The 11,327-nt window shown below is 42.3% G+C and overlaps 1 protein-coding gene across 1 annotated transcript; it reads left to right on the top strand.

Annotated features, from left to right (window-relative positions):
- The first annotated feature begins 465 nt into the window (after positions 1–465).
- Positions 466–10,670, top strand: LOC134003406 (protein phosphatase 1 regulatory subunit 3C-B-like). Its single transcript, XM_062442606.1, has 3 exons — positions 466–643; positions 6,339–6,760; positions 6,855–10,670. The coding sequence occupies exons 1-3, from the start codon at positions 633–635 to the stop codon at positions 7,424–7,426; spliced, it is 1,005 nt and encodes a 334-aa protein (XP_062298590.1). The 5' UTR covers positions 466–632; the 3' UTR covers positions 7,427–10,670.
- The last annotated feature ends 657 nt before the right edge of the window (positions 10,671–11,327 follow it).

The raw sequence follows: 11,327 nt of genomic DNA, 5'->3' as shown, positions 1-11,327 counted from the left end.
AAACTGTATTCTTAAATAAGTTTTCCAATTGCATTTTTTTACAGGAAGACGACAAAAGGACAGAGATGGATATAAATATATATATATATATATAAATACTATATACTATATAATGCAATAATATATATAATATATATATATATGTATATATATATATATGTATATATATAATATATATATATATTATATATAAATACTATATACTATATAATGCAATAATATATATTATTATATATATAATATTATATATATTATAAATTATTATATATAAATATTATATAAGTGCTGCTGTTTCCTGTCAGTCTGAACTCAGGGAGTTTGCGACCTCTGTGACGTCACTGGTGGCTACACTCTTTTTTTGGGCTTGTTTCTGATTGGCTGACAGAGTGAGCAGCTGACGGTGCAGGGCGCTGATTGGCTGTCCCCTCTCCTCTGTGTGTGTGTATGGGGGGGGCGTGACGGAGCGCAGGACAGCAGCAGCGGCTCTGTTCCTCTAAAATGGCTGAAATGTGAACCAAAAAGAACCAGAACAGAACCAGAACCACACAGAACCGAGCTTCCGGTCTGTAGCTTTGGTCTCTGTTCGGGTTGAGTCGGATTCTGCCGGATTTTACCGAACCTGAAACTTTTCAATGAACTGCAGGTGAGAGAAAAGCAACTGCGCCACAGCAGCAACATGTCGGTCTGTTCCTCTTCTTCCTGTTCCTCTGGGTTCTAATCATGTTCCTCTGGGTTCTAATCATGTTCCTCTGGGTTCTAATCATGTTCCTCTGGGTTCTAATCATGTTCTAATCATGTTCCTCTGGGTTCTAATCATGTTCTAATCATGTTCCTCTGGGTTCTAATCATGTTCCTCTGGGTTCTAATCATGTTCCTCTGGGTTCTAATCATGTTCCTCTGGGTTCTAATCATGTTCCTCTGGGTTCTAATCATGTTCCTCTGGGTTCTAATGTGTTATAATCATGTTATACTGATTCTATTCATGTTCTAATAAGTTCTCCTCAGCTTGTTCTGGGTTCTGTGTGTTTTACTGTATTAATCTGAATTTAAATGTCATTTAAATTCAAAGTTAACCAGAAGTAACGAGTTCTGAGCTGTGTGTGTGTGTGTGTGTGTGTGTGTGTGTGTGTGTCTGTGTGTGTGTGTGTGTGCGTGTGTGTGTGTGTGTGTGTGTGTCTGTGTGTCTGTGTGTGTGTGTGTGCGTGTGTGTGTGTGTCTGTGTGTGTGTGTGTGTGTGTGTGTGTCTGTGTGTGTGTGTGTGTGTGTGTGTGGTGTGTGTGTGTGTGTCTGTGTGTGTGTGTGTGTGTGTTTGTGGTGTGTGTGTCTGTGTGTCTGTGTGTGTCTGTGTCTGTGTGTGTGTGTGTGTGTGTGTGTCTGTGTGTGTGTGTGTGTGTGTGTGTGTGTGTCTGTGTGTGTGTGTGTGTGTGTGTGTGTGTGTGTGTGTGTGTGTGTGTGTGGAGCAGATGGTAACTAGTTGCACTCGTTATGTTACTATAAGTATTAAACTATTACAAGTAAAAAGTAAGAAGTGATTTAATGTAAAGTTTCAGACTTCCTGTATCTTATTAATAATATAATAACATGTTAGACTCATTTAATGTAACATTTATTATTTTATTAAACAGTTTGAATTATTCTATCTGGTGATTTTAAACATGAGGTCAGTGATAATAAGAGTTGGTAAGATGATGTATCATCCTCCCTTCCTTCCTTCCTTCCTTCCGTCTGTCCTTCCTCCCTCCTTCTCTCTTTCTTTCCTCCCCATTACCTTCCTTCTTCCTCCCTCCTTTTCTTCCTTCTTTCTTCCTTCCTCCCTCCCTTCTTCCTTCCTTCCTTCCTTCCTTCCTTCCTTCCTCCCTCCTTTTCTTCCTTCTTTCTTCCTTCCTCCCTCCCTTCTTCCTTCCTTCCTTCCTTCCTTCCTTCCTTCCTTCCTTCCTTCCTTCCTTCCTTCCTTCCTTCCTTCCTTCCTTCCTTCCTCCCTCCTTTTCTACCTTCTTTCCTTCCTTCCTTCCTCCTTCCCTCCCTCCCTCCTTCTTCCTCCCTTCCTTCCTTCCTTCCTCCCTCCTTTTCTTCCTTCTTTCCTTCCTTCCTTCCTCCTTCCCTCCCTCCCTCCTTTCCTTCCTTCTTCCTCCCTTCCTCCCTCCCTCCCTCCCTCCCTCCCTCCCTCCCTCCTTTCCTTCCTTCTTCCCTCCTCCTTTCATTCCTTCTTCCTCCCTTCCATCCTTCCTTCCTCCCTTCTTCCTCCCTTATTTCCTTCCTTCCTTCTTCCTCCCTTCCACCCTTCCTTCCTCCCTCCTTTCCTTCCTTCTTCCTCCCTTCCCTCCTTCCTTCCTCCCTCCCTTCCTCCCTTCCATCCTTCCTTCTTCCCTCCCTTCCTTCATTCTTCCTCCCTTCCTTCCTTTCTTCCCCCCTCCTTTCCTTCCTTCCTCCCTCCTTTTCTTCCTTCTTCTTCCCTTCTTTCCTTCCTTCCTTTTCCCTTCCATCCTTCCTTCCTCCCTCCTTTTCTTCCTTCTTCCGTCCCTTCCTTCCTTCCTTCCTCCCTCCTTTCCTTCCTTCCTTCTTCCTCCCTCCCTTCCATCCTTCCTTTTCTTCCTTCTTCCTCCCTTCTTTCCTTCCTTCTTCCTCCCTCCCTTCCATCCTTCCTTCCTCCCTCCTTTTCTTCCTTCTTCCTCCCTCCTTTCCTTCCTTCTTCCTCCCTTCCATCCTTCCTTCTTCCCTCCCTTCCTCCCTCCTTTGCTTCCTTCTTCCTCCCTTCCATCCTTCCTTCGTCCCTCCCTTCCTTCATTCTTCCTCCCTTCCATCCTCCCTTCCTCCCTCCTTTGCTTCCTTCTTCCTCCCTTCCATCCTTCCTTCGTCCCTCCCTTCCTTCGTTCTTCCTCCCTTCCATCCTTCCTCCCTCCCTCCTTTCCTTCCTTCTTCTTCCCTTCTTTCCTTCCTTCTTCCTCCCTTCCATCCTTCCTTCCTCCCTCCTTTTCTTCCTTCTTCCTCCCTCCTTTCCTTCCTTCTTCCTCCCTTCCATCCTTCCTTCTTCCCTCCCTTCCTCCCTCCTTTGCTTCCTTCTTCCTCCCTTCCATCCTTCCTTCGTCCCTCCCTTCCTTCATTCTTCCTCCCTTCCATCCTCCCTTCCTCCCTCCTTTGCTTCCTTCTTCCTCCCTTCCATCCTTCCTTCTTCCCTCCCTTCCTTCATTCTTCCTCCCTTCCTTCCTTTCTTCCTCCCTCCTTTCCTTCCTTCCTCCCACCCTTCCTTCTTCCTCCTTTCCTCCCTCCTTTCCTTCCTTCCTTCTTCCTCCCTTCCATCCTTCCTCCCTCCCTCCTTTTCTTCCTTCTTCCTCCCTTCTTTCCTTGACTCGAGGACAGCAGGAGGGTAAAGTGGACTCATACTAATAATGACTTCATTTAAAACATGTGAACCTCTCTGACTGAACCACAGTGACACAAACTAACCTCACTGACCCGCGAACAGAAGCATTAACAGCGGTGGAATAATCCTCAGAGTGAACGTACAGAAACATACAGATGAGCTGAAAGAGGATTAACTGGAGGAACATCTGCAGTCACATGCTTTCTGAATTCCAGGAGAAATAAAATAAATAGATGATGATTGCAGCTCAGAGGAGAAACTACAGAGATATTATAATGAAATAAATCAGAAGAAAACATTAGTGTAAAGTTGCATGTTTCAGTTCAGTGTTTCACTTCCTGTGTTGTATTTAAAGATAAACAGGCAAACTGATCTCTGATGGATACTTCAGCATGTTTCTTAAGTCCAGTTTAATATATGCTGGGTTTTTTAAATTATTAAATTCTGTATAATATTTATTGTTAAACTGTAAAATATCCTGACGGCCTTTATTACAAATGTTTAATAACCACATTTGAGGATCATTGCAAAAAAAATGTCTTAATGTAAATATTCTGTAAATAACATTATCAGCCAATATATTGATATCTGAATTATTTTACTCCCTAATATCAGTATCAGCCCCTAAAACCCATTATTGTTTGATTTAACCATCATCATCATCATCATCATCATGTTTTAAACTACCAGTCTGACAGATCTGGACCTGCTGTCTGCTGGACTGGAAACTCTTAACTGTGTATAAATTAATATTTTGCGTTCCCACTAGTGTTTAGTTTAAAAGAAGAGTTTTTAATTCTAAAAAGATTTAAGGATTGATTTATTAAAAGGTCTGCGTGTTTAAAAACGTGTAAACTTGACATCACCTGCAAAAAAATATGCAGCTGAGATAATACGCGCCGCCCATTTAGTAGTTTACCATAATGAATGTAATATTAGTAGTTTACTGTAATGACTGTAATATAAGCAGTTTACCGTAATGAATGTAATATTATAGTTTACAGTAATGACTGTAATATTAGCAGTTTACCGTAATGAATGTAATATTAGCAGTTTACCGTAATGAATGTAATATTAGCAGTTTACCGCAATGAATGTAATATTAGTAGTTTACCATAATGAATGTAATATTAGTAGTTTACCGTAATGACTGTAATATTATAGTTTACAGTAATGACTGTAATATTAGCAGTTTACCGTAATGAATGTAATATTAGCAGTTTACCGTAATGAATGTAATATTAGCAGTTTACCGCAATGAATGTAATATTAGTAGTTTACCATAATGAATGTAATATTAGTAGTTTACCGTAATGAATGTAATATTATAGTTTACCGTAATGACTTTAATATTAGCAGTTTACCGTAATGACTGTAATATTAGTAGTTTACCGTAATGACTGTAATATTAGTAGTTTACCGTAATGAATGTAATATTATAGTTTACAGTAATGAATGTAATTTTAGTAGTTTACCTTAATGTATGTAATATTAGCAGTTTACCGCAATGAATGTAATATTAGTAGTTTACCATAATGAATGTAATATTAGCAGTTTACCGTAATGAATGTAATATTAGCAGTTTACCGTAATGAATGTAATATTATAGTTTACCGTAATGATTGTAATATTAGCAGTTTACCGTAATGAATGTAATATTAGTAGTTTACCGTAATGAATGTAATATTAGGAGTTTACCGTAATGAATGTAATATTAGCAGTTTACCGTAATGAACGTAATATTAGCAGTTTACCGTAATGAATGTAATATTTTAGTTTACCGTAATGAATGTAATATTAGCAGTTTACCGTAATGAATGTAATATTAGTAGTTTACCGTAATGAATGTAATATTAGTAGTTTACCGTAATGAATGTAATATTCGTAGTTTACCATAATGACTGTAATATAAGTAGTTTACCGTAATGAATGTAATATTAGTAGTTTACCATAATGACTGTAATATTAGCAGTTTACCGTAATGAATGTAATATTAGAGGTTTACCATAATGAATGTAATATTAGCAGTTTACCGTAATGAATGTAATATTAGCAGTTTACCGTAATGAATGTAATATGAGGCGTTTTTACTCCAGTGTGTAAAATACAGGGAGGAGAAAATGTAAATTTGTTAATTAGCACACGGATTGTTTGCATGATTTACCAAACCTGAAGGTAATTTTGGTGACAGTAACTGTCTATAAATAATAGGATTGAAGGGCAGGTGTTAACCTGCTGTTACTATGGAGACGAGGAGACGGAGACACAATGACACAATACACACACACAACAGGTTTTTTCCACCTGTGTTAATATTTTTTGAGTGTAATATTTGTGGTTTTACTAACAGCATTGACTTAGTCACTAATACTCTCCCATGCAGAGTTGTTTCTGCTCTAACTCAATATGTTTGTTAACCTCTTCCACTAGAACCTGATCACATTTCTGTTCGTCCAAACTCTCCATTAAGACACAAAACCCTCATTTAAATACTGCTGTCTGCTCCTGTTGTTATTAGTGCACTTATTCTGAGTAGATCACCACAAAACACACACTGTCCACACTGTTTAGTACCTTTATTTAGGATCCTAGTAAATCAGGCTGTCTGAGCAGTATGAAGTAAACATTAAATAAGACATGTTTCACAATATGCGTTAATTCATGAAAATCTAGTACAATGGAAAGAATGACAGAATTATTAGAACCCCACAGTGAACATTGTTGGAATGGAAACATCAGTACATTTCTATTAAATCTTTGTATTGTCTGTACGAATGCTGTCAAACAGTATTTAACTTAAAAGGCATCAGATTAAACTCTGGTTTCTCTTCTTCCTCATTCAGACTTTACTAAACTTACTGATTATTATAATGTTAAGAGCACGAAGTCAGTAACTGTGGTTCCACTACAGATCTGAGTGGAACAGCTCATCTCTTCTTCGTGTCTGGAGGACTAAAGTTGTGTTCTGTGTCTGCAGGGTTCTCCACATCCTGAACCCTCGCCCCGGGGGTCCGTCGCCCATCATGCCCGTCGACATGGCCGTGAGAATCTGCCTCGCCAGCTCGCCCCCTCTGCGCTCCTTCCTCGGTAACTATGACAACCGCTGCTCTTCCTCCGCGGCGGCCGCTCTCTCTCTGCCGCGCTGCCAGCCGCTGCGGCCGTGCCTGGCGTCCTCCGGCGTCACCACGGCAACCGCGGCCTCATCGGCGGCAGAGGAGAGCAGCAGCAGCCGCGCGTGGCTCAGGAGGAAGAAGAAGAGCGTGGTGTTCGCAGACTCTCGCGGTCTGGCGCTGACTGCCGTCCACGTCTTCAACGAGTCGGAGGACGATCCGCTGAGCGAGCTGCAGTTCCACTTGACGGAGCTTGAGGGTGCCGCCGGCAGGCTGCAGGACGAGACAGGTGAGTCAGCCGGCCTGCTCCGATTGGTCGATGCCACTCACATTAAATCTGGTTAAGTGGTTCCTGATTGGACGATCCGTCTGTTCCTCCGCAGAATCGGCTGATGGTGGGTCGGGTTTGGTGCTGGACTTCACCCAGCCGGCTGCAGACTACCTGGACCTGAGGAACCGGCTCAAAGCCCAGCAGGTCTGTCTGGAGACCTGCTCGGTCCAGGACCGCCTGCTGTCGGGGACCGTGCAGGTCCGGAACGTCTGCTTCGAGAAGTCTGTTTCGGTCCGGATCACCTTCGACTCGTGGCGGTCCCACCGCGACGTTTCCTGCTGCTACCTGAACAACGTGTACGGTTGCCATGACACCGACACCTTCGCCTTCACCGTCTCCGTGCCCGAAGTCCTGGACCTCGCTGACAGGATCGAGTTCTGCATTCAGTACCAGACCCGGGACCGGATCTTCTGGGACAACAACCTCGGGGACAACTACCGGCTGGCGGTGACGGATCCACACGGCGACCCGGTCCGGATCGCTGAGAGCTCGGCCGGCCTGCAGGTCCAGAGAGACGTGGAGAAGACGGACTTTGACCCGTTAGGAAGTCCCAGAACCTCGGCGCAGATCTTCTCTGAGTGGCAGAGCTGGCGACGCCTGGAGACCGGCGCCCCCTACTGGTGAGACCAGCACCCCCTACTGGTGAGACCAGCGCCCCCTACTGGTGAGACCAGCACCCCCTACTGGTGAGATCAGCGCCCCCTACTGGTGAGACCGGCGCCCCCTACTGGTGAGACCAGAGCCCCCTACTGGTGAGACCAGCACCCCCTACTGGTGAGACCAGCGCCCCCTACTGGTGAGACCAGCTGTTGATCCAGATGTTCGTAGACACTGAGACACTTTAGCTCCCAACCTTCATTCCAGTCACTCAGGACCCAGAAACCAGAACCTGCCCCTCGTCCGCCGAGACCTGAACCACCAGAGCGACGCGTTAAAATATGCAAATAAAACAAAACTTTCCAGAGTGACGAGCCGGAGGAAGACTTCATCATCTTCATCATGTGATCCACCAGGTTGATTAACTTCACAGTAAACAGCTTCTTATTAAAGCTGCAATGGTCAATGGATTAGTTGATCAATCGATTAGTTGATCAATCGATTAGTTGCAAACTAATTAACAAATCTTTATTTTGATAATTTATCGTTTTTAAGTAAAATGTGAAAAACTCTCAGATTCAGTTTCATGTGAATATTTAAACTGAGTCTTTGATCATCTAATCGATTAATTGATCGATGATGTCACTGCTGCTTCGTACCAGCAGAGATCAGGTCCAGGAGGAGACCAGCAGCACACTGTGAACCTGGTTCTGAACTGGTTCACTTCAGAACCCGACGTGAGCCTGATCTGTTGGACCGAAGGCTCGAGAACTCAGCAATGCTCGTATCCATGGAAACAGCTGAAAGCATGTGTTTGATCAGCAGCAACGACGAAGCCTCAAAATCAGTTTCAGTCATACCATGATCCACATCCTGTAACCTGAGAACATGTAGGGAACATGTGGGGAACATGGAAATAAACATGTAGGGAACATGTGGTGAACATGTAGGGAACATGTGGGGAACATGGAGATAAACATGCAGGGAACATGTGGGGAACATGTAGGGAACATGGAGATAAACATGTGGGGAACATGTAGGGAACATGGAGATAAACATGTGGGGAACATGGAAATAAACATGTAGGGAACATGTAGGGAACATGGAGATAAACATGTGGGGAACATGTGGGGAACATGGAGATAAACATGTGGGGAACATGTAGGGAACATGGAGATAAACATGTAGGGAACATGTAGGGAACATGGAGATAAACATGTAGGGAACATGGAGATAAACATGTGGGGAACATGTAGGGAACATGGAGATAAACATTTGGGGAACATGGACATAAACATGTGGGGAACATGTAGAGAACATGGAGATAAACATGTAGGGAACATGTAGGGAACATGGAGATAAACATGTAGGGAACATGGAGATAAACATGTAGGGAACATGTGGGGAACATGTAGGGAACATGGAGGGAACGTTTACTCACACTTGTCGTATTCGGATGTTTTTAACCCAAAAACAGTTCAGATGAGTTCATGACAGTTTTGTGTGCTGTTAATCGATTCACTGATTGATTAATTGATCAGCAGATATCTGGCCAGTGTTTGATCAGCATCTCTAGAAAAATAAGTGATACAAGTTAAGACATTTGCAAAACTAGATAGATAGATAGATGGATAGATGGATAGATGGATAGATGGATAGATAGATAGATAGATATATAGATAGATAGATGGCACCTTACAGGACTGAAACCAATAAAGTGCAATAAAAATAAAAGTGCATGAGCTGAGTGCAAATGTTGCTGCTAGTGCAGACCCAGCAGAGGGGGGGGGGGGGGGCTGTTGAGGAGTCTTATTGCTTCGGGGAAGAAACTGTTTGTCATCCTGGAAGTCTTTCCTCTCACAGACCTGAACCTGGAACAGGAGGAACAGGTAGGTTAGGGTGAGAAGAGTCTTTGAGGATCCAGATTGAAGGATAGTTGTGAGGTCTGGCGGCTCAGTCCTGATCAGTCCTGATCAGTCCTGATGATCTTTCCAGCTGTTTTGATGACTCTCTCTCTGGCTTCCTGTTCCCGGCTCTGCAGAACGTCAGCACGCTCTCAGCACAGCGGGAGAAGTTGATCAGCAGCTTCTGTGGTAGATTTTCTCTTCTTAGTTTCCTGAGATAGAAGAGGCGTTGCTGGTCTTTCCCAATGACTGAAGCTGTGTTGTTGCTCCTCCGTCACTGTTAGACAGACTCGCTCCAGCTCCTCTCTGCTGATGTAGAGCGAGGGATGGTTGCACCGCCCGAACCTCCATCATCTCCTTGTCTTGTTGATGTTCATGCTGAGGTTGTGATTGGTGCTCCAGGCTTCCCACATGTAAGCAGACTCATGATTGGTTGAGATGAGGCCGAGCGCTGTGATGTCATCAGCAAATGTAAAGATGTAGCTTGTCGGCAGTGCAGAGTCACAGATCCATCAGACTGATTGATAGCTAATCAGTTACAGGATGTGAGGCTGGTACATTTATCTCTACATTGACCTTTGACCTCCAGCTGCTGGTCACCTGACGCTACAGGTGGAGGTCGGCGTCATCTGTTGCCGGGCAGATTAGGCCGCCATGTTTTCCTGAGTCACATGATCGTTCAAGCATTTTATTTTTTTAGTTTTTTTGTTGTTGTTTTTGTTCCTCATTGGCTCTGAGCCCAAGGTGAACCTCATCCTGATTGGCTCCCACTGTGTCTTTGTAGTCTTTTTGTCATGGTAACTGCTGTAGGCGGAGAAAGAGCTAAAAAGCTAAACCTGCACTTCCTGTTAGCTCCTGTAGCCATACCAGCTTAAAAGCCTTTACTAAGCTAAGTGTGTGTGCGTGTGTGAGTGTGTATGCGTGGGTGTGCGTGTGTTGTATATAAAGAGTGTGACAGGAAGTTGAAGAAGGGAAATGAAACGTGAATATTTAATGAGGTCGACGTCGACTGTAAACAAGGCTGTAACGTTAAGTGCAATGTAATGATGTAATGATGATGTAATGATGCAGGAAGTGATCTAAGCAGGAGTAAGTGGATGACTGTTTCCTTGTTGGTGTGTGTCCTTTCAGAATAAAAGTCTAATGTTTGTAGCGTTGTCTCTCCTGTCCGTTTAAATAATTTTCTAAATAAATGTTGGTAAGATTTTTAATTCATAAATCAGTTAATCTAGTTTTAAAAGCAGCATCAGGTTTGTTAAGTGGACTTATACTAATAATGACATTTAAAACATCAAAAGGTTTTATAGTGTCCATGTGGTTCAGTTTAAATTTAAAGGGTTAAAATGATAAAATAAACGTATGAATAACTTCACACACTTATTTTGTGGACCCAGCATCAAATTTCTGCTTTTAATCCATTTAGAGAGAATATATTAGAGGATTATGGCAAAAATGTCTAAGTGGTGTAACCATAAAAAATTTGTACCAAATAATTCAACTTGCTTAAAAACAGTAAATTGTCAATAAAACACCATATCAACTAGTTTGGCATGATCTTACATTATAACTTTATATTAAATAAAGCTAATGGAATACACTTGTTCTACATATTACATTTACTCTGGTTACCATGGAGATCAGGAACCATTTACATGTTTATCTTTCTCTCCTCACTTCTTGTTCTTTCTTTCTTTCTTTTCTCCTCCTTTATCTTCTTTCTTTCTCTCTAGGAGGATAAAATATGTAATATGTATCATTCTTTTGTGGTTACACCATTTGACATTTTCAGGAGCATTCAGTCTTACATTTGGTAAAAAAAATAGTGCAAATGTCATTTCAAATTATATAAAACCAACAAAAATACTAAATGTACATTTTAACAAATCTGATGCTGCTTTTAAAACTAGTTTAACTGATTTATGGATTCATCATCTTATCAACACTTATTAGTTACTGACCCACGTTCCTCTTGTTCATACTGACTATTAAAAGATGCCGTTTAAAACTAGTTTTTAAGATCTGGT

Source organism: Scomber scombrus, chromosome 21 (genome assembly GCF_963691925.1).
Source record: "Scomber scombrus chromosome 21, fScoSco1.1, whole genome shotgun sequence".
In the NCBI taxonomy this organism is placed as follows: domain Eukaryota; kingdom Metazoa; phylum Chordata; class Actinopteri; order Scombriformes; family Scombridae; genus Scomber; species Scomber scombrus.
This window is presented reverse-complemented; position numbering and strand designations above follow the sequence as displayed.

Excerpts from the sequence above, each read along its gene's own strand:
- LOC134003406 (XM_062442606.1), top strand. Across the intron at positions 6,761-6,854 it reads CAGGCTGCAGGACGAGACAG|AATCGGCTGATGGTGGGTCG; the intron begins GTGAGTCAGCCG and ends GTTCCTCCGCAG.